The sequence below is a fragment of the Meles meles genome, chromosome 2 (genome assembly GCF_922984935.1).
Source record: "Meles meles chromosome 2, mMelMel3.1 paternal haplotype, whole genome shotgun sequence".
Classification (NCBI taxonomy): Eukaryota; Metazoa; Chordata; class Mammalia; order Carnivora; family Mustelidae; genus Meles; species Meles meles.
Window position 1 is genome coordinate 164,112,177 of NC_060067.1, and position 24,320 is coordinate 164,136,496.

Sequence of the window (24,320 nt, forward strand, 5' to 3'; positions counted from 1 at the left end):
CTTTCTTTACTATTGAAATGTCCTACATTTTTAGTCTCAGTGTTTGGCTATGTATCTTGGAGTAATTTAGAACTCTGGTCTTCCTAGACTCTGGAGATCTTAGAAGAATACCACTTATGGAGATGAAGCATCAGAGCAAACACAATCTGGATTCTGAACTTGCTAATGGTTACTTAGAAACAAAAATCACAGCATGAGAATGCCATATATATTATCACTTCTAGTGCTATGTGAATATAGATGAGAAGACATACAAGGAACTCAATACATAAGTCCCAAATATGATGTGCAATTAGATACTTAGGAGCACTTTTCTCATTTCCTTATTTGCAGACATACTATTGCTGTGAGAAGCTATTGCTCAGAATAGGAGACATTCATGAAAGTAAAAAGTTTTTTGCTTATAACCATGTGATATTTCTAGACTAATTTATTATTTTAAAACACAGGCTCAAGAAATAGGCAAAGAGGTTAATCTTGTACACAATGAATGCTATGGTGATAGGTACAAGTATCTCCCTGGAGATATGTGCTGTGGGCCATCTCAGTGATGAAAATCAGAAGTGATATAGGTGTGGTTCACTCTCATCAATCTGCCAGAGAGCTGGACCTGACTTCCAGCTGTAGGCTTTGGAAGGTTCACCGTTCTGAGTTCAAATTGAAAGTTAACATTTAGATAATGTTAAGAAGCATATTTGTAGGCCATGTTTGCAGACCGTAGGAGAAACACCACTGTTACAGGAAGATGAAGTAGATAAGGTGGGTAACATTGTTATATAGTAGCCGTAAGGGCACCAGAAGAAATGCTCAAAAGCTCCATTACTCCAAAGTTGTGCTTTCATACTTTTATTAGGATAACAGGACAATGGTTAACACAAAGTTAAGGTCAGTTCAGCTGCACAATTATTTATCATTTCCTAATAGGCTGAGTAGTGTAGTAGCTATTTTGAATTAGAAAAATGATAAAAATGGACCCCCTTTCTTAGGAATGATCTAATATTGTAGATAAATCCAAAACTTTATTTACTTAGGAATATTAAAGCTGTGGCAGTTTAGTTATCCACTCTCATGAATAGTAAAGGAGATGCTCTTGAAACACTATTCATTGGATAAGGACATTTTACTGAGGGAAAATTTCCAGAGAATAAGGTATTTTCCCAGAAATATAGGTTTAGGGAGTACTGGAATGGCACAGCATGGAAGAATTAAGGGTGTTAAGCTAGATGCTGGTAAGTAAATTGATTCTAAAAGTACATTCTCATCCAGTGACATTTTCAAACCTGACCAGAAATGTAAATGTTTCATATGTTTATTTTCTAGTATTAATCAATATTAGAAAGAAAGATTATTTAAAAGTTGATTTGGAAATTTTATGTATAGGTGGACATAACATTTTGTCACTGTGTACTATGCAAAAATAAATTGTTTTAAAAAGTAGTTTGTTGCTGTTCATTTGTTTGCTTGTTTATTAATTAATTTATTATATATTTATAATTCACCTAAAGTATGCAGGAAAATAGAGCACTTACATACCTGAGTAATATAACATGATCAAAATTTTTCCTCTTTTTCAGGATTATTTCTTGCCAAGCTGAAAAACGTAATAAGGTATTTTCTATATTTGAATCTATGTCTATTTTATCTCCATTTGTCCACATTTCAAGGCCAACCAATGTCACATGAATGTCCAAGGTTTTATAAATCTGTTCAAAGGAGAAATAAATTTTCATAGAGTCAAGCTACAGAAGGATCTTTCACCATTATTATATTCCTCTATAATTTTTTAAAAAAAGTAATTTTAACATGTGAGGTACATAAACAAAAAATGCAGGTCTTATTTTACAAATGGTTATACTGAAACAGAATATAGTGTAACTTGCCCAGAATGCTGGGCAAATTGCCATAACCAACAAAAAAATTTAACTTAAAAAAAGTATTTGATTTTCTTTGAATATGATGAACCTTACAGACACTGGGCCCAAGATGTGTCTAGCATAAATAATTTAGTAAAACTCTGAGATTATAACTGACCAGAAGATGTGAATTTCTTAGTAGTGGCATGGAGAGGGATGAATGTTCTTTATTTATCTCTCTATTTTAGTCATTAGTTGGTTCTATGGCAGATTAGAATGTTGATATTGGTTTTCAAAAACCAATAGCCTAGCTGCCATATTTTGTTTGATTTTTTAGAACTACTTTGCTGTCTGAGAAATCTTTTTGGAGAGAGCTCAAAACAGGCACAAATAGCTATAGCTCATAAACCTTCTCACTTCATTCCCATTTTGTAAACACTGAGTTGGTAGATACTTTGATGCCAGCACAAAAGAAGACAGAGTTGAAGCAAATATTATATAAAAATTTGAGGCAAAAGATGTTATATAAATTTTATAATTCATAACAGCCAGTACAAAGTGGGTTGAAAGAATGAATGAAGAACTATGAACACTGAGTTAAGGTCAGAAATGATGAGGTCATTCACACAATAATAGTAGAGGATGCAATCAGTTATTAAGAAGTGTGATATACAGCATGGTTATAATAACATTGTGCTAATTTTCTACTTTCCTTAACCTGGATAATATGAATATATTGAATTTCATGTGTCAACATAATAGCCCAACAAAGTCATTTCATAAACCTGAGAACTAGGCTTCCTTTAAAGAATCATGAAGTTAGACCTTTAGTTAAATCAAGATCTCAAATCCATACTGGAGCCTGTAATGTCCATTCCCTTTAACCCTGACCTTAGCATGGAATAGACCTTATAAGTCAGTTCCCACAGAACAATATATTTGTTTTAACCTGGTCTTATTGGAGTCTCTACCATTCATGGGTGGGCTTTAAGTCCATAAAACTGGAGAAAGTACAAATGGAAGCAATACTTATCATTTGTCATCCTATGAGTGTGCTCTCTTCTAGTGAAAACATACCCTACAAAATAAAATTATGCTGCATCTATGGAATGCTTGGAAGGTTTTGTATATACAAATTTGGGAGATTGTGAAGAGTTGGTTCACTCTTCACAGTAGAGAAAAAACTGAACTTTCCAAGATAAAGGGGTAAAGACATTATGAAAGTAAATGAGAGAGGATGAAGTAAAATAATGAGTATGGGCACTGTGGAGGATAGAGGATCAGTATGACTACCCAATATAAACTGAATATCTTTAGTAAAAGTTCAGTAATTTGCACCAGTTTTGTTTTTATGCTTCTTTTGGTGATGGGAACCCAAAGAGAAAGACTGAGTCTTATATTTGTATCAGTGTTAGGGTAGTGATAAAGACAATCACAAAATATAAGACACAGGAGCTGTGTCTCAGCTGGACTGAGAGGCAGAGGAGCAGAGCAGATCACTCTCAGAGCAAAGCCAGCACCAGACATGAGCCCTTCCAAGCTACACACAGGCAGGGGGATTAATTCACACACAAAGCCCAGAGTAGCTCCTGGTCCTTTATGATTGAAGACAGAGTTGTCCAGGCAAGAGAACTGAGACATAGACCCACCTATTGTGGGGAGAGTCTTCTGGTTCTATCTGATCAGAAGAGCTAATGACATTCCTGAAAGCTGTGTGAACCACTGGTGGCTTGAGCCAAGAGTTGAGCAAATATAGCTGATTACTCTCAGAAAAAAGCCAACACAGGTATTCCTTGATTTTTCAGTTTGTGTTATGCCATTGGCTTTCACAAAAGGCCAATATTAGAATCTGTTTTCACTGAACAAAAGAATCTGAAGAGGATTTTTGCTTTTATGAGAAAGGGCAAAAAGCAAAAGTAATGCTCAATGTTTGCTTTGTGGTGAGCCATTGTAGAGGCAACAAACACCCCAGGTAGGTGATACTGTCAAGCACCAAGCCACTGTAGCTTTGAAGTGTGTCTGTGAGCATCAGTGCTTTATCTCAGTTTCTTTTGTGCATGTGTTAGGAAGATGTGTTCCAAGGTACCAAAAAAGCCTAAGAGAAGTTGTGTTGGTTTTTGTTTTGTTTGGGTGTGGTTTTTTTTTGGCTCAAAAACATTTCCATACAAATTAATAGTAATTGCTTCTCAGCTTTATGCTATTTTGGCCAATGAAAGATTTAACAGGAATACTCCACATTCAGATAGAGGGAGAAACCTATTCCAGGGTGAAGGCTTCCTGAGCTACACAGAGGCAGGGGGACTAATTTTTAGCCAAGGCTGAGGGTAGATTCTGGTCCCTTCTAACTGGAGAGCCTGGTTTGGGAAATTGAGAGTTGCCAGGCAAGGAAGATGAGACATAACCCACCCACTGTGAAGAGTGGATGTTTGTCCCAACTGACTGAAGGTTGGTAAAACACCTGAAAGCTGTGCAGCCCAGAAAATTCAAGAAAGGCACAAGAGAAAGGCAGACATCACCCATAGTTTACAGACCAGGGCCAGTGATGCTGTTTGGCTGGGGACCTTGGGGTGCAGTTCAGCTCAAGTTAAGATAACAAAGGTATATTCTAGTTTTAGAGCTGGACAAGGGCAGAGAATCTAATTCATGAAAATTTAGGATCATGAAGAAAGGTAAATTTGACTCCACGAAAGGAAACTGATAAAGCTCCAATAACTGACCATAAAGAAACAGAGATCTATAAACTGTCAGGGACACCATTTTGAATAATCCTCTAAGGAAGTTTAGCAGACTATAAGAAAACACAGACAACTAAATAAAATGAGGAAAATAATTCATGAACAAAATGAGAAGTTTGACAATGTGGAAGAAAGAATTAGACAGTAGACATTACCCAGAGAGAGGTGCAAAATGAAAAAAAAAAAAAAGAGTGAAAAAGAGTGAAGAAAGCCTACTGGAATTATGAGACACTGTGTAAAAATACCATGAGGATTCTAGAAGGAGAAGAGAAAAAGAAAGTGAAAGAAGATATATTTAAAGCAATAATGGCTAAAAACTTCCTGAACTTGGGGAAAGAAATAGACATTTAGATCCATGAAGCCTGAAAGACAAATAGATTAAACCTAATAGGGCTACATTAAGATACATTATAATTAAATTGTCAAAAATCAAAGATGAAAGAATTTTAAGAGCAGCAGAGAAAAGAGAGGCATTACATATAAGGGATTGTTGGATTTTGCTTTTTTAATCCCTTCACCCTATAGACAGATTTCTCAACAGAAACTTTTTAGGCAAAGAGATAATGTAATATTAAAATAACTGTGAACCAAGAATACAATGGCTGGTAAAGCTGTCCTTCAGAAATGAAAGAGAGATAAAAATTTTCTTGAACAACCAAAAGCTGAGAAAGGGAGTTCATTACCACCAGACCTGCCTTAGAAGAAATGTTAAATCCACTCTTTGAATAGAAGTAAAAAATGCTCATTAACATCATAAAAAACACACACAAAGGTAACATTAATCTCATTTATAATGGTAAATGTATAGTGATCATTAGATTTTGCAATTTGGTAATAGTGGTGTATAACTCATAACTCTAATTTAAAAGTTAAAAAATGAACATAGTGGGGCACCTGGGTGGCTCAGTGGGTTAAGCCTCTGCCTTAGGTTCAGGTCATGATCTCAGGGTCCTGGGATCAAGAGCCCTGCATCAGGCTCTCCGCTCAGCAGGAAGCCTGCTTACCCCTCTCTCTTTGCCTGCCTCTCTGCTTATTTGTCATCTCTCTCTCTGTCAAATAAATAAATAAAATCCTTTAAAAAAATGAACATAGGAAAAAAACCCATAAATACAATATGTAAAATGTTATTAGTTACAAAATATTAAAGAATATTATAAAATATTAAAGTTACAAAATTAAGCTTACAAAATATTAAAGAATGCAATAATGTAAATAATGTAAAAATTTAACTGCATGTATAATGCAATAGTAAGGAGAAAAGGAAGTGTCAAGTATATGAGTTCTATTAAAGTTAAAAATTGTTACCAGTTTAAATTAGGATCTGGTAAGTTTGATATTTTATGTAAACCTCATGATAATTTCAAGGGAAAATTTTCTGGTAATTAGATGGAGGAATACAACAAAGAAGTCAAAGAATACTAATATCAGAGACATCAAAATACAAAAAAAAAGGAGAGCAGGATAAGAAATAGGGAACAACGGATCTGTAAAACAACCAGAAAACAATTCAGAAAATGGCAATAGTAAGTCTTTACCTACCAATAATTACTTTAAATGTGAACAAATTAAACTATCCAATCTTCTGAAGTATCTTTCCAATCGAAAGACACAGGGTGGGTGAAGGGATTAAAAAAGCAAATCCAACAATACAAAGCATAGAAAAAATATGTAAGCCCTAAAGACACACATAGACTGAAAGTGAAGGGATGGAAAAAATCATTTCAACCAAATGATAACCCCATTCCTCCCCCCACAAAAAAGCAAGGGTAATTATACATATATCAAAATAGATTTTAAACGAAAAATGGTAAGAAGAGACAGACCATTACATAATGATAAAAGTGTCAATACATCAAGAAGACTTAACTGTAAATATTTATGTGCCCTATACTGGGAAAAATAAATATACAAAGCAAAAACTAAGAGAATTGAAAGGAGAAATTTTAAAAAAAGTAATACTTCACCCCGAACAATGGAGATATCATCCAGACAGAGAATCAATAAATAAACAGTGCATTTGAACAATACTCTAGACCTAAAGGGCCTAACAAATGTATACAGAACTTTCTATCCAACAATAGCAGAATACATATTCTTATTTACACATTGAATATTTTTTTAGAGTAGGCCATATGTTAGGTTTTAAAATAAGTCTTAGCAAATTCAAAAATGATAAAAAAATCATACCAAGTATCTCTTCTGAACATAACGGCATGAAACTAGAAACCAATAACAAGATGAAAACTGGAAAATTCATGAACACATGGAAACTATGTAACACTCTCCTGAACAATCAATGGATCAAATAAGAAATTAAAGAGGAAATAAATAAAATACTCATGTGTGTTTCCATTTTCATTTGTCTTAAAGTCAGGTCTGAACAAACCAATTACTACTAAGGAGACTGAATGGGTGATCCACAATATCCTAATGAAGAAAAGTACAGGACCAGCTAGATTTACTGGTGAATTATACCAAACATTTAAGGAATTGCTATCAATCATTCTCAAACCTTCCCAAAAAAATCAAAGAGGAGGAAACATTCCCAAACTCATTTTACAAGGCCAGGATTACCCTGGTATCAAGACCAGGAAAGGATATTATTATAAAATAATACTGTAGGCTAATACCCTTGATGAGAATAAGTGAAAAATGGATCAAAGTGGATTGAAGAGTTAAACTGAGTTTTACCATAAAATCGTAGAAGAAAACATAGAAATAAAGTTCCTTGATATGGGCCTTGGTAATGAATGTTTGGATATGATGTCTAAAGCACAAGCAATAAAATAAGAAACAATCAAGTGGGATTGCATCAAACAAAAACTTCTGCACAGCAAAAGAAGCCAATAAAAAAGTGTAAAGAGAACTTATGGAATAGGGAAAAATATTCACAAGCCATTATCTGATAAGGGGTTAATATCCAATATACATAAATAACTCATTAACTCAATGGCAAAAAAACATTCAAATCAAAAAATGGGTAAAGTAACTGAATAGACATTTCTTCAAAAAAGATACATGAAAGGCCAACAAGTGCATGATAAGATTTTCAACATCACTAGTCATTAAGATAATGTGAATTAAAATCACAATAAGATATCATCTCTGCTTGTTAGAATGGCCATCACTAAAAAGACAAGAGACAACAAATGCTGGTATGGATGTAGAGAAAAGAGAACCCTTATGCACTGTTGGTGGGACTGTAAATTGGTAAACCCACTATGGAAAAAAATGTGGAAGGTCCTCAAAAATTTTTAAAAAGAACTATTTATATGATCCAGCAATTCCACTTCTGGGAACATATCAAAAGAAATAAAAGCACTAATTCAAAAAGATATCTGCACTCCTATGTTTATGCAAGCATTATTATATAATCAAACCATGAATACAGCCAAGGTGTCCATTAATGGATGAATGGAAGAAGTTGTAGTAGATATATATGATGGAATATTATTTGGCCATAAAAAATCAAGGATATCCTACCATTTTTGATAACATAGATTACCCTAGAGGATATTACATTAAGTGAAATAAGTCAGACAGATAGAGACAAACACTATATGATCTCACTTATATATGGAATTTTTAAAAAACAAATTCATAGGAAAAATGATCAGACTTGTGATTACCACAGGTTGAATGTGGAGAGGGGGAAATTGGAGCAAGGTGGTCAAAAGGTACAAACTTTCAGTGATAAGATAAATAAGTACTAGAAATGTACAACTGATGACTATGGCTAACAGTTCTGTATGATGGGTAGGAAAGTTGTTAATAAGAGTTGATATTGAGAGTTTTCATCACAAGGAGAATTATTTTTCCTTTATTCTTTTGGGTTTTTCTTTTCTTTTCATAGTATCTTTTTGAGAAAATAGATGTTAACTGAACCTACTGTGGTAATCATTTCACAATTTATGTAAATCAAACAATTATGGTGTATGCCTTATACTTACACAGCAGTGTATGTCCATTATATGTCCCAATAAAACAGGAAAAAATGCCTAAAAACCTTGATAGGAGGAAAGATGGTTACAAACACTGCAAGAATTATTTGAAAAATAGGATTAGAATCAAGTCATGAGTAAACTTACAAAAACCTTTATCAATCAATCAATCAATCAATTAATAAAAATAAACGGGAGAAAGCAGAGATGACTATGAGATATAACCATTCCACTCCACATTGTTCCTATTTTTAGAATAATATGGGGAGGATTTTTAATTTCCATAGACATAAATTTAAAGTTTAGAGAAGTTATACTTCTGGCTAAGATATGTAAAGTTGGAAAGAATGCTTTTGCTACCCTGACAAAAAGAAAAAGCCAGAGAATCTACAAAATTTTATCATATCAAACCATAAATTAGCTTAGGTAACAGGGCCAATAGTACCTTGAAATCTAAGGAAAGAGCGCCTCCTTTGGGGAGAGATGGTACTAGAGCATCTCCCAGTGGCAGAGCATGAGAAAAAGAGATGTTGATCATCATATAACACCTAAGAAGAATTCATCAGATATTTGTAAGGAATTGTTAAAGGGTAAGTGTGGGATAAAATGAGAGTGTAGGACCTTCTGAAAGATACGGACATAAGGAATTTTACAAAGGGAGGTTATCTCCAATCTCTCATTCTGGATGTGCATGATACCATGGAGAGCAGAGTGGGAAATTGGAGATAACCTCCCTCGGTGGTATAGGCTTGAAGGATGGGAGAAACTGTTGCTTTGGGAACATCTTCAAATCTACCAGACTCTTGTTCTCCAGAGATACAAAAGCATTAAGCTTCTATATGGCCTTCAGCAAATTTTTTTTTCTGTTCTAATCTAATTATTATTACTTCTTTCCTTGTACTAACTATGGCTTAGTTTATTTTTCTTTTTGTAGTTCGTCAAGGTATAATGTTAGTTGTTTACTTGCTATTTTCTTTTTAATTGATGTATGTATGCATTTACAATCATAAACTTTCCTCCTGGAACTGCTTTTGCTGCATCTCCTAACTTTTGATACGTTTTGTTTCCATTTTTGTTACTATCAAGATATTTTTTTGATTTTATCTTTCATTTATTCCTTGATCCATTTGTTGTTTGGGAATGTGTTCTTTAATTTCCACATATTTATAAATTTTCCAGTATTCTTGCTGTCATTGTACTTGATATAATTTCCATCTTTTTGAATTTGTTGTGATTTGCTTTGTGGTGTATATAACATATACTATGAAATATTCCATCTGCTCTTGAGAATAAATGGTGTATTCTGTTGCTCTTGGGTGGAATACTCTGTATGTACCTGTTGGCTTCATTTTATCTATAGTGTTGTTCAAAACCACTGTTTATTGATTAGCTGTCTAGATGACATATCAATTGTTGAGAGTGGGGTATTTTTTTTAATGCTCCCAGAACTCAAGTGAAAACTGATTGTTGCTGAAAGAAGAGAAAGAAAAAACAAAACAAAACAAAACAAAACAAAAAAACAACCTTCTGGCCCTGGAGGAGAGGTAGGAAGCTATCCTAAGGCCAGAACATTCAATGTCTCCTACCAATGAAGGAAGAACACAGTGAGAATAATCTACCCAAAGATCCATTCATGACAACTTTCATAAGACAGGATACTTCAGGGCAACAAAATGCTCTGGGTCCCATAACTAGGCTAGCAATCACTGAGTAACAAACAAGAATAGATTACTACTGAAGAAGAGATAAGAATGTGAGTGAGGACCATTGAGCAGGCACCCTTGATAAAGGACTGAAGTTGATGTGAAGCAGAAATAAGTTCTCCAGCAATGCTACATTATGGAACAGTGATTTTAAATGTATTAGTGGATTTGATTTATGCATGGTAAATATTCAAGTCTTTATAAATTTTTTATAAATTTTTATAAATCTTGTGATTAGTAACCATTATTTGAAACCTCCTTAAATATTAAATGTCATTTACTTAGAAAACCAAACCTCAGTGCTGTGGTTCATTTATTGCTGTGAATTTTTAATTGGATTTTGGCTAATTAGTCCACATGGTGAATTTTTGTATTTTGGACTGTCTCAATATTGAAATTACCACAAAATCCAGCAGCTATCTATGTTAAACGTCTATCTTCCATTTGCATTTTTAGCTTCATTGAAACTGTATCAGATCTTACCATGTTGACAAAATTGGCCATTCCCCAAATTCTATTCCTCAGTTTACTATGAGGATGATTATTCCTGTGATACTGGAAAATAAAACATCAGGTTAACATTCATTAATAAGAGATGAATAAAAATTGAACAAAATACTTCACTCACTATGAGATATGACCAATAAAAAAATAACTTTTTGGCACTCTTTCTGGTCAGCTAAAAATCTGGACAAATTATACAGAATTATATTTTTGATACAAAATAATAGTATATTGATAATAGTATTTTGATATAAAATAATAAAAAATAGATACAGCATTTCTAAGGACATGCTTCAGCTTTGCACTACTTTAAGGTTTTCTTCATAACCTTATCCCCTTTTCACATTACAATATATTACAGGACATTGACATATTAAACCAACTGATAAGTGTTCTTTAGTCCATATTTATCATGCTGATGAAAGAAAACTTATTAAAGCTCCACAGAAACCATTATACTGCAAATAAAGCAACACTTTATCAGCTTTTCTATGTTCATGGTTGTCACAACCATGTATGTATTTAATGTAATCAAGGACCACCCTAGAGCCAGAGATGTGATGAAGAAGGAAATTTCCCCCTTCTCTCTAGGGAAAGGCTGAGAAGACAAAGTGGATTTCCCTACTCTGGCATATTGTCTTTTTTTCCCTTTTAACAAATGGATTTTCCATTTGTGCCATCAGGACCTTGTTCTTCAGATGATCAATTTAGACCTAATAAAATATACTTTATAAAAATAACAAAATATCTTGTAGAGATATATGCAAATGATCAAGCTTGTTTCATAATAAAAACTAAAAGAAACGTGGCTTTTCTGAATCCTACAATTATCCTCCAGTTACTTGCTCTTTTGTTCTCCTGTTATCTCAAAAATCTAAATACCTCAAAGATTTAACATTAGACTCTCTTCACTTCTCACTTACCATTCATTTCTCAACCTACTACTATTGGTTTACCTGCCTCTAGCCCATTAAAACTATTCTTGACAAGAACATAAATATCCTCCTACTTATCCAATCTATTGAATACCTTTTCCTCATCTTCCTGGTCATCTTGTCTACCTTTACTATTGAACATTCTGTCTTTCAAGAAATTTCTTATCACTTTGGTTGCTAATACCTATCACTCTTCATGTTTTATTGTACAGAAGTTTCTTTTTTCCCACCATTTCCTTAAATTCTAGATGGCAAGTATAGTTTCACACCAGGATTCTTGGTGACCAATTGGTAGTGTTCACCTGAAATACACAGTTGAGAAAGATTCTGAACCTATCTTAGAGATCACAGGGATAGGATACTATATCATTCAGTGATATTCATCCATGGGGATAAGGGAGAGAAAGGGGGATGGGGTTTTCATTCTTGACAAGTCTTTATTATATGGCTAGTCTTCCCCGGTGTATAGACACTTGTGTTCTACTTATTCTTTCAACTTGCAGTGTTTGGGTGTATACATCCATATCCTTACTCTACTTAGCTGCTCAAAATTCATCATACTGTCTTCAAGCTATGTAAATCTCTTGAAATATTTTCCAAAAGTTGTCTTTGTTTTCCTATTTTATCTTACCAGAATACACTAAGTGTACATTGTTCTTTCTGTTGCCCTTTTATGCAGCTAGCATATACATGTATGCATGTGTGCATATATTACTCAGATAAGTAGAGAAATATATAGCTAATACTCAGAATCTAGCATATTAGACACTCATTAACTATTTTTTAATTGAAAATAGATGATTTACTATAGGAACTTCTCTAAAAACCACCACTTAAAAATTTAAAGACAGTATTAAGGGAGCATATGTAAGAGCTATGTATGTAAAAGTCCAGATAATGCCCCCCAAATCATATCAACAAACATTTACCTGGCTTCTGGGGTAAATACTGAATTTAATTCATTGTTCTTACTTCTTACTAATAAATTATTATAAAGAAAGCTTATTTTAGCATTCTTTTAAAGGTGAGTTAACATGTTCTCATAAACTTTTTAATGTAAGCCTATCTAGTACCCAAGTTTTATCACTTTTTTAAATTGATAGCAGTAGTTTCTCCTTGTTTAAAAAATTGAAAAAATGTGTCTTTCTTTTAAATTAATATAGATCTCATTTATTTTGTCTTATTGTGGTGGCTAAAAATTTCAGTTAATCGGTCAAAAGAAACATCGACCGTGAAAACAAATCTATCTTACTCTCACTTTTGAAGAAAAAATATCCGACATTCCCTCCAGAGGGAAATGAAAAAAGCCCTACTCTCCCTGTAACTGTTATTTCTTGTTGCCTATCTTTTCCTACTTTATTGTTAGGTGTATAATCTGAAATATAAATGGATAATTTTCAGTTCTTGGAGAGCTTATTCTACTTTCCATTATGTTGGTGGACTCTTCCTCACGTAATTACTTTTCTCTTGGATTATGAAAATGTCTTTATAGGGCATTAACAGTTTGAGTTTTAACAGTATTGAGCTTTAACAGTTTATCAAGTTTTCAATCAGTTTTTATGTTGAAAACTTTGCTTGGCATTTCTGTATCTAAAGAAAAATATATCATACTTTATATCATTGCATGACAAATTTAGGATTTCTGCTTTCTCATGCATAATATGTTTCCTACCCATTGTTAAGGACAGACAGAACATTCCTTTTCTCTTTGCAGTTTCAGTGCAAAGAGATTCTCCAGTTCCCTTTTCAGAGATGGGGCATCTCTTTATGGCTTTGGGCATTATGCAATATGTTCTATATATTATATGTCACCAAGCCTTTGTATTTTACTTACTGTTCTGACAGAGTTTCTCTTCTCATTTGTAGGACTTGGAGATTTCCTGTGTGTGTGTGTGTGTGTGTGTGTGTGTGTGTGTGTGTGTGTGTGTTTTCCTCAGGTAAACTATAAATTATACACATATTTTCAATTTTGTTTACATTGCTCATCATTTCCACATGTTCATAATAGGGAGGAGAATTCTTTTTTTTTAAATTAATTAATTTATTTTTTCAGCATAACAGTATTCATTGTTTTTGCACAACACCCAGTGTTCCATGCAATACGTGCCCTCCCTATTACCCACCACCTGGTTCCCCCAACCTCCCACCCCCGCCCCTTCAAAACCCTCAGGTTGTTTTTCAGAGTCCATAGTCTCTTATGGTTCGCCTCCCCTTCCAATTTCCCTCAACTTCCTTCTCCTCTCCATCTCCCAATGTCCTCCATGTCATTTGTTATGCTCCACAAATAAGTGAAACCATATGATACTTGACTCTCTCTGCTTGACTTATTTCACTCAGCATAATCACTTCCAGTCCCGTCCATGTTGCTACAAAAGTTGTTGGTGGGAATGCAAGCTGGTGCAACCACTCTGGAAAACAGCATGGAGGTTCCTCAAAAAGTTGAAAATAGAACTACCCTATGATCCAGCAATTGCACTACTGGGTATTTACCCTAAAGATACAAACATAGTGATCCGAAGGGGCACGTGTACCCGAATGTTTATAGCAGCAATGTCTACAATAGCCAAACTATGGAAAGAACCTAGATGTCCATCAACAGATGAATGGATACAGAAGAGGTGGTATATATACACAATGGAATCCTATGCAGCCATCAAAAGAAATGAAATCTTGCCATTTGCAACGACGTGGATGGAACTGGAGGAGAATTCTATTTTGGCTTAGTCAGCTATACTGTCAAAGGGCCTTATCACCTCTTATATAAATCTGTTTGGGAAGCTAAAAACAACATTGGGCCCAAATGGAATTCTGATTAAAATACTTTTTTTCCTCTTTTTAAGAATTACAACTATTTAGAATCACACCTAGTTTTATAAGCATGAATGAAAAGGAAATGTTCATCTGAAAACTTACCACGTTATGATCAGCAACAATGAACAGTTCAACATACTTTTCTTTATGGACATTCTGGAAATTTATGAAAAATTTAATGAAGTATGGTTAATATTCCTCACTTAAATGTTTTAAGTTTAAATTTTTATGGTAAGAAACGTTAATATTATTGATATGGAAAGGTGAGGTACAGAAGTATAACTAATAATTCCAGGAATTTATCTAACTAAAACCCAATATAGTCTTAAAACATGTGCACCTGTGTATCAGGTTTTAGTAAACCTGAAACAGCATTCTATATTTGAATATCCTTCTCTTTTTTGTTTAGTCTTTCAGGTAAAATAAAAGTTATATTTATTGCAGCATTATTTATAATAACCAAGATAAGGTAGCAACCTAAGTGTCTATCGGTAGATGAAAGGATAAAGAAAATATAGTACACACACACACACACACACACACTTATTATGCAGCCATAAAAAAGGATGGAATCTTGTCATTTGCAACAGTATGAGTAGATCTGGAAGGTGTTGTGATAAGTGAAATAAGTCAGACTGAGGAAGACAAATAGTATATGATTTCACACACATATGGTATCTAAAATTCAAAACAAAATGAATAAACAAACAAAAACTAGAATCAGACCTATAAATAGAGAGAACAAACTGGTGGTTACCAGAGGGGAGGGGGGTGCAAGGATGGGCAAAATGGGTGAAGGGGAGTGGAAGACACAGGCTTCTAGTTATGGAATAAATAAGTCATGGAATAAAAGGCATAGCATAGGAAATATAGTCGATGGCATTGTGGTAGCATTGTATGGTGACAGATGGTTTACACTTGAGTGTAGTATGATGTGTGGAAATGTTGAATCATTATTCTGTATACCTGAGACTAATGTAACAATGTGTGTTAGTTATACTCTAAGCAAATGAATATTTAAAAATAAGGAATAATGAATACAGTTTTTAATTTTTAATTTTTTTCATATATAAAGTAAATATTAAGTAAGCTCATATTAAAAGGACTTATCAATAGTGGCAAGCAAAATATAGGACTGACTGGCTAATAGGACTGACTTTATTCCTTCTAATCCTCTCCTATCTTCCAATCTCATACTTTGCAGTAGTATCATTTCCAAAGAAATGTATAAAAGTTGCTAATTTTAGACCTTTGTTTTATAAATAACCAATACTGTTTTCAACTCTTAGTGTTATGCATTGAGGTGCATGCATATTATCTGAGTATAAACCAGAGGCATATTGTACAAAGATTTAGCTAAGTTGTTTTGTGTGTGTACTAAATAATTATATATTAGTTGATTGAATCAATCAGAAACATCTGTTAAGGACCTAGTAATTTTTCGACACAATCTGGACCATGGATATGTGAAGATGGGTATTCATGGATCTTAAAGGCTAAAACCTAGTGGGGAGTTGAAGTGATATGAACTAGTTGTACAGGAAAGCCTAAAACACAGAGGACTGTCATTGTGCAGTCATCCCACCAGAAATTGAAGTTCCTATTACTTACTTATCTTTAATAATTAATAATTAGAATATTTGGACTGATGAAAGGAGGAGACCCTGACTTATCATCAACCTCCTCCCCAACCAAAAAAAAAAAAAAAAAAGTGATGATGAGGGAAAACAATAGGAGAGTTTTTGAGACATTGTAAATTTCATTCTTTCCAACAACTTATAACCCCAATGCTATAAATCTATATGTACAGTTGTAAATATTCCCTTTCCTTAAAATTGATGGGACAAACATATTTACTGTAGAAAATGAATATTTTCTTTTTCCTTTTTTTAAGATTTTATTTACTTATTTGAGAGAGAGAGGAGTGAGCACAAGCAGGGGAAGGGACAGAAGGAGAGGAAGAAGAAGACTCCCTCTTGAGCAGGGAGCCTGATGCAGGGGTCGATGCCAGGACTCTGGGATCATGACCTGATCTGAAGGCAGATACCTAACCAACTGAGCCACGCAGGTGCCCTGGGAATGAACATTTTCTATGTTGATTTTAAAAAAAAAGTTTGATATTTTAGTTTTCAAACAAGAGTCAGACTCAGGTAGCACATATTCTTCATTAATTGGGTTCATCTTTTTGTTTTGAAATAAAAGAAAAGAAATAAGAGACATTTTCCCTGGCATTAAGATGATTTAAAAATAAAGCACTTACTTTTATTTTGAGGTCTTCCATGATTTTAATATCATCCTTTGAATCATTTGTCCTGGTAAAATTGAATTCTGCACAAGAATAATTGGCAGCATACTGCACCCTTGGATTATACCTGAACACCAAATGTTGTCCCTCATCTGAATATTTCACTGGTTCAATGAGGTATCTTTGGTCATACACCCTGAAGAATCCCCTATGGAAAATGAGAATGTGATATATGTTCAAAATCTATTCAATTTTACCTCTATATCTCTCACAATATTGTTTTTTCCCATTTTATTGACTTGCCTATTTATGAATGGAAGCTATATAGAGACCAAGTCCTCATGAGCATGCAGTCAGGCCTTTAATTAATAAATTTTGTAAGAGTCAACTCATCTAGATTTTCAGAAACTTAACAGTTCAGTCTTTACTTTGAAGTCTCAGAGGTCTAGCAAACATTTTCTGAATTCTTTATGTCCATCATGCATTAGTTGTAGAGAAAATATATGACAGTAAAGTAACTATTACCTGGAAATTTTGCCATTAAAGTTTTCTTATTCTTGAATATATTGGGATCTATTCACGTAAAGTGTACATCCATGAAGGTGGAAGTTCCTTGTTCTTCTATCCTCTACCCTACATTTTCTCCTTTACTCTTAAGTCCAAGATCTACAGAGAACTAAAATAGGCTTTACTTCTAAATTCAATTTCTAAGGACTCTAACTCCTGATTACTAAAAAGGTATGAAATGTGTAGTGAGAATTCACAAGACTAGAAGCCAGGAAGCCTGGTTTTTGGTTTAAATTCTATCACCGGCAAATTGGATGTTCAGAAGCAAGTCTCTGATTTCAGTATCTCTAACATGAGAGGACAGACTAGATGATTCCCAGCAGTCTTGTAACTCTGAATCCCTCGATCATATACTGAAAAATTGTCTTGCTTACGGCTGTGCATTAGACATCTTTTTGTAAAAAATGAATATAAACAATGGCTAGAATAGATACGCAGGGTGGGAAAAAAAAGTAGCTTTTTCCCATTAATTTTTTATTTATAGGGTTGTTAGAAAGATGAGAAGCAAATGCCTCTGAAAATCCATTAAGGAAACTGAAAAACAAAAGAGATACTTGTGTAATACCTCAGACCATTACACGTGCTGATACTGGCAGCAGAATCAAATTCATGTATGATGGATCCTTGGTAAAAGCAGTGATCCTAAAATAGATAAAGAGGCTATTGATATAAATACATATACTCATATTACATAAATATTAACATATACATATTTCATGTTCACAATATATTAGCATTTCATTGTCACAATTTGTATACATACGTATTCATGTTTTCATTCATTGCATCCTGTCATTTGTAAAATTTTGAACTCTTTTAGAATCCTTTTAATTGCATGGTTACATTGTGTTAAACAGGATATGGATTCTTCCCTCACAAATTTAGCAGCTTATTGGTTGATGAATCCAGCCTCAGAAGTGTGACCATTTTCCTTATAAATATTTCTCCTTTAATCCACCCTAAAATTCCTACCAAACTACCATTCTTGGGTTGTTATTATAATTTTCCTCCACTTGCCTATGAGATCATGCCAATGTTTTTGATGATTGCCAGAATTAGGTCTCACTCCCCAATCAAGCCTCCTCAAGCCCTTCTCTCCTGCTGATGTGCTTCAGTCAAGTTGGTATCCTTGTCATTCCCTACTTCGTGCTCTACCTACAGAGGTTCTGTCAGGCGATCATCTTTTCCATTATATCCATCCATTCCAATCCTGCCTATGTGTGGCACTTCCCATGCAACCTCAGACCCTCACAGGCCAACAACGACCCCTCGCATAAAAGAATGTTATTCAGTTTTCTTCCATTTCTATTTTACAAGGATTGCAGGATTACATTTCATAGCTGACTCATGCCTTACATAGAGGAAATAAGTTTCCGAAAGTATACTTTTGATAAAAGAGAATAAGGTCATCTTTGGTTAGAAGGATACTGAGGGCATGTTTTGGAAAGGGAAAGAAGACTGTAAAAGTAAAACCTGTATCCAACTGGAATAATATTAATGATAACTGAACAAAAAATTCATTTGGAAATTGAAAAGACTTCATGTTGGTGCCTCAGAAGTCCTAGGCCATGGAATATATGACTCACATAAGGGTCAGTTAGATGGAGGTTTTAAAACTACTTCATATCTTTAGGTTTTATCCATTTAGCTTGATGACAATCTCAACAGTGTGTCTTATACTGCTTTTGTATGCTGCTTTCCCCTTCCTCTAAGCTTATTACCATTTTGGGTACATAGAAGCCAGTTTAGTAAAGAAAAATATGTTAACAGTCATTGCTTTGCTTGTTAGGCAGTAATCAGCTTCCTTTACAGTTTGGAGGGGCATGTTTTCTATTCCAGGATAACTCAGTGGCAGTACTCAATACAAGATTCATTTCTGACATAACATTTTCTGAAACTTCTTATAAAGCTAGATTGGGTTTTAAAATCACATGATTTCAGAAAAATTTCAGAAAAGAGACACAGGTAGGTTCTGTTAGATACCATGGTGGGAGGGTAGCTGGTGATCACCTCCCCTCTTGCGGAGTAGTAGGTTTCACTGTAATTTGAGGCTAGGAACTCCCTGGAAAAGATGGCAGAGAGGTAGTGAGATTTACTCATTTATGAAGACAGCAAATAAAACCATTTATGGCAGAGAGAAATCTCCAGGTTACTTCCAAATCTCAGCAAATGCCTCTCATACTAAAACCACATAAGCAGAATCAATTCCACTCGCATGAGAAGACATTCTACCCAGATTTCATGATTTGGTAAACCCTAGAAGAGACCGAAAAATATTCTGGCAGTTTTAGCCAAGGCAACAATTTGAGAAGAACCTAGAGAAAATATTACCTAGGTAAAAAAAAAAATTACCTAGGTAAATATATTGATACAAAATATATTTGATGTATAAGGCATATATTCATACACTACATATATCTTAACATATATTTACCCAACAGATATATATTTAGATAAAAGCGATATGTGTTAATAATAGTAAAATTAGAAAACATGGAAAAATACAAATGAAATTGTCCTGAACTCTCACCATAGAAAGACAACCCATGTTAATATTTTCATGTAATTCTTTATAGTTTTATCCTCCACACAAGTAAAGGAATGGCATTCTGAATGTTCAGTAATCAGTTCTCTCCCACATCTCCTGTATCAAACCCATGCGTATCTTCAGATTGAGAACTAAGACTGTATATCTCCACTCCCTCAGTATATGCTATAGCAGAACAGAAGAACAAAAGAGGAAATAATTGGATTTTATTTTATCCTGAAAAAAAGACTTTTGAAACTCATAACGGAAACATTAGTCCTGAAAGTCAAGGCTTCTTAAATATAAAAGCTAAGCTTTATGTTTCCAAAGCATAAAAATGAAGAGCTCAGGGCAGTCTTCCTATAAATAAGAAACCAACAACATAAAGGAGAAGCCAGGCGACACCACTGTCAGTTTAGACCAGGAAAAAAGTCTGGTGAAAGGAAGTGGATGGAGGAAATATGGTGACAGAAGGAGATTGTGTTATCTGGAGTAAATGTGACCGCACAAGGAGATAACACATAAGCAGATAGGTCAGCATTGAAGGCTTCCTAATGTGCCCCAAACCTGTTCCTAGAACCAGGAAATGGGTGGATATGGAATTATATTCCCCCCAAGACTGTCAGCTTTTCATTCAATGGCACATTCATTATAAGTTGCTAAGGAAGAGAAGTTTAATTGCTTATAGTCCTGCTCTCTGCAGGGATCCCTTGGCAACAGCCAATAGGTTGCTTATTTCTTGCTCAGTAAGAAGACAGTGTTCTGTGCTGTGAAATTCACTTAGTTCAATCTGAATTACCCCATGTGGAAAATAGCCATTCCATTTTAACACTGATGAGTCTGCAAGAAGAAAAGTGGAATATTAACTCTATTAGAGATGAAATGGTGGCAGAGTAGAGAGAGCCCTAGTATCAGTACCATTACTTGGATTGACTGAATGGAATGAGCTCAAAATCACTTTTGAGAGGTAAAATATATACTGTGTAATATGAACGTGAAAAACAAACAGACATTTATGTAGTTATAAGTACACAAACACGTTCATTATTAAAATTGACATCGCTCTCTACATAACTGTTTATCCAACAGTCTTCCTTTAATTATCTCATAAATGTGCATTTAAAAATAGATTTTTGCAAAAACAAAATCAAGGAAATATTTAATCTGAATTATAAATATCCACCTGTGCCTTCTTATTTGTTTTCCAAAAAGAGCTGGCAGAACAATCAGAATTTGCTCAACTAGAGCAGAACTAGAGCTAGATTTCCATTGATGCCCATGTTCCATGAACATAACCTGCCTCATTCCCCTTAAGTCCCAATAGGTAGGATTATGTGTTCAGCATGCAACCAGGATGTACATTTTAGCTCAAGGGCAGAATCATAGTGGGCATTACTTCCTTTTTTCCCCCCAGAAACTATATTTAAAAACGTTATTTTCTTATAAAACAAAGGATCCTGTATTTTTTAAATTCATGAATACAAAGTACTAGTATCTCATTTTTAAACTTTTATTTTGAAATAAGTAGAGACTCATAGGTAGTTACAGAGATGGCATAGCAGAATCTGATGTCTGTGCACCCTTTACTCAGTCTCCCCAGAAACTACATCTTAAATAATTATATACAATAACAAAACCAGAAATACCCACTAGTACAATGCATGTGCATGTGTTTACATGTCATTTTATTGTGTGTGTGGATTTGTGTTACACTGCTGCAATCAAAATGTTCTATATCTTGATTCTACCAGAAGAATCTCCTTCATTCTATCTCTTTATAATCCCTCCTCCCTCAACAACATCCTTAATCCCTGACAACAATTCAAAACAACCATACTGTTTTCCAGATTTATAACTTTTCACTTAGAGAATGTTTTATTAGTGGAATTATATGGTATGTGATTTTTTGAGATTTTTTTTCCCCCATTCAGCATAATGCCATAGCGATCCACCCAATTTGTTCCATTTCATTGCAAAGTGGCATTCCATGATATGGATGGCCTAGAGTGTTTAACCATTCATTTGTTGAAGGAGATCTGAGTTGTTTCCAGTTTAAGGCTATCATGAATAGAGCTACAAATATTTGTGTATAGCTCTCTGTGTGAATGTAAGTTTTCATTTTTCTGAAATAATACCTAGAAGCACAATTGCTTTACCTCACGGAGATTGCATGTTGGTTTCTTTATTAAATTGCTTAATTGTTTTCCAGAATGCTATATCATTTTATATTCCCGTCAGTGATTTATTGATGATCCAGTTTCTTTATATCCCTTGCCAGCATTTGGTAATATAATTACTATTTTTTTTTTAGTTTTAGCCATTTTGATTGAATGAAATATTTCATTGCAGTTTAATTTACATTTCTTGAATGATTAATGATGCCATATATCTTTTCAAGGGCTTATTTGTTATCCATATATTCTCTTTGGTGAGAAGTATCTCCCTATCTTGGCCTATTTCCCAGTTGAACTGTTTACTTTTTATGGCTGAGTTTTGAGAACTCTCTATTTTTCAGACTATTGTCCCTTGTTGGTTGTGGTTTGCAAATGTCTGCTCCCAATCTGTAGCTTGTCTTTCATCCTCATGACAGAACTTTTGTAGAGTAAGCACTTTCAATTTTAATGAAGACCAGTTTATCAACTTTATCTTTCATTATTCATGTCAAATGATCTGGTGTCAAGTCTAAGGATTTTTTGCCTTAGCTCTAGATTCTGAAAATAGTATCTTGTTTATCTAAAAGTATTAAGGTTTTGTGTTCTATGTTGAAATCCATGATCTATTTTGAGTTAATTTTGGTATAAATTTGGCATAAACTTGAGATTTAGGTTGAGGTTTTCACTTTCTTTCTTTCTCTTTCTTACTTTCTTTCTCTTTCTTTTTTTCTCTCTCTCTCTTTCTTTCTCTCTCTCCCTCTTTCTTTCTTTCTTTTCCTTCCTTCCTTCCTCCCTCCCTCCCTTGTGCCCTCCCTTCCTCCCTTTCTTCCTCCCTCCCTCCCTATAGTGATAACTCTATATATCAACTGGGGAATAAACGTCTTTACCATGTTGAATCTTCTACTTCTAGTACATTATCACAAATTAGGTCCCATCTATTTACTTCTTTTTGATGATTTTCATCAGAATTTTGTCATTTTCAGAGAAAAAGGTTTGTATATATTTCTCATATTTGTAACTTTTATTTATTTTTGAACAGTTGCAAATGGTGTTGTATTTTAAATTTCAGTTTTCACATCTTCATTTTGACTGTACAGCAATACAGTTGATTTTTTATGATGAAATATTCTGTGACTTTGTTGAACCCATTTATTCTTTCTAGGAGATATTTTTGTTTGTTTGCTAATTTGTTAGCTTACATAGAATTTTCTAAGCAAAACACTATCGTGTCATTAGCAAATAAGGATTTTTTTTCTTCTACCTTTCAATCTATATGCCTTTCATTTCCTTTTCTTCCTGAGTTGCACTGACTAGAACTTCCGGGAATATGTTGAATAGCTATGGTGAGAGTACACATATTTGTATATGTTCAGTCTTTCACCAATAAATATGATGTTTGCTGTAGGGTATATCAAGTCAAGGCCATTCCCTTATGGTCCCAATTATCTAAAATTTCTAATCATAAATGAGTGTTGAATTTTATCAAAACTCTTTTTTCTGCATCAATAGATATGATCATGTGATTTTTCTTTACATTGTTAATATGGTAAATTACATTGATTAATTTTAGAACAGTGAACCAGTCTTGTGCATTGTTGAATTGGTTATGGTGTAAAACTCTTGTGCATTGTTGAATTTATTTGTTAACATTTTGTTAGGAAGTTTTGTGTTTACACTCACAATGGACATTTTCTGTAGTTCAATTTTGTTTGCAGTATCTTTGTTTGGTTTCGGTATCAGAGTAATGCTGGCTTCATAGAATGATAAAGGGAATGTTCCCTCTTCTGTTTTCTGGAAGACATTGTCTAAAGAGCACTTTTCATTAAGACCATGTAGATTTAAAGTAATTATGAATACATTAAGACTTAAGTCTGCTATTTTATTTTTTGTTTCTGTTTCATCTTTTTTCATGTTTTAGTTTCCTTTTTCTTCCTTCTTGTGGGTTGCTTAAATACATTTTAAAATTCCATTTTAATTTATCTGTAACACTTTTCAGTGTACCTCTCTGTATAGATTTCTTAGTATTTGCTCTGGGTAATATATTTCATATATATGTTTGTATATATAAATCAACTATGTGAGTCTTGGAATGGTATTATATGAGTTTATCCTGTTTCAAATTTGTTCACCTTCTTGAACGTGTAGGTATGCAGTATTTTTCTTGTCAAATTTGGAAATTTTCAATATCAAAATATTCATTTGAATACTTTTTCAGCTCCATAGTCTCTTCTCTCCTTCTGGGTCTCTCATGGGATCAATTTTACAACTTTTATTTTATTCCCACATATTCCTGAGAGTGCTTTTTTTTTCCCAGAAAATTTTCCTTGTTATTCAGATTGTGTAATT

General features: G+C 33.9%; 1 protein-coding gene across 1 annotated transcript in view; it reads right to left on the reverse strand.

Moving 5' to 3' along the window:
• The window catches only part of ADAM7 (ADAM metallopeptidase domain 7), an 83,633-nt gene that overhangs the window by 35,543 nt on the left and 23,770 nt on the right, over positions 1-24,320 (reverse strand). Inside the window, exons 4-9 of the mRNA XM_045997432.1 lie at positions 19,278-19,356; positions 17,860-17,936; positions 16,743-16,935; positions 14,585-14,638; positions 10,716-10,787; positions 1,534-1,703 (exon numbers count right to left, since the gene is read on the reverse strand). Coding sequence (XP_045853388.1) covers positions 1,534-1,703; positions 10,716-10,787; positions 14,585-14,638; positions 16,743-16,935; positions 17,860-17,936; positions 19,278-19,356 — 645 coding nt within the window. The remainder of the gene's footprint in view (positions 1-1,533; positions 1,704-10,715; positions 10,788-14,584; positions 14,639-16,742; positions 16,936-17,859; positions 17,937-19,277; positions 19,357-24,320) is intronic.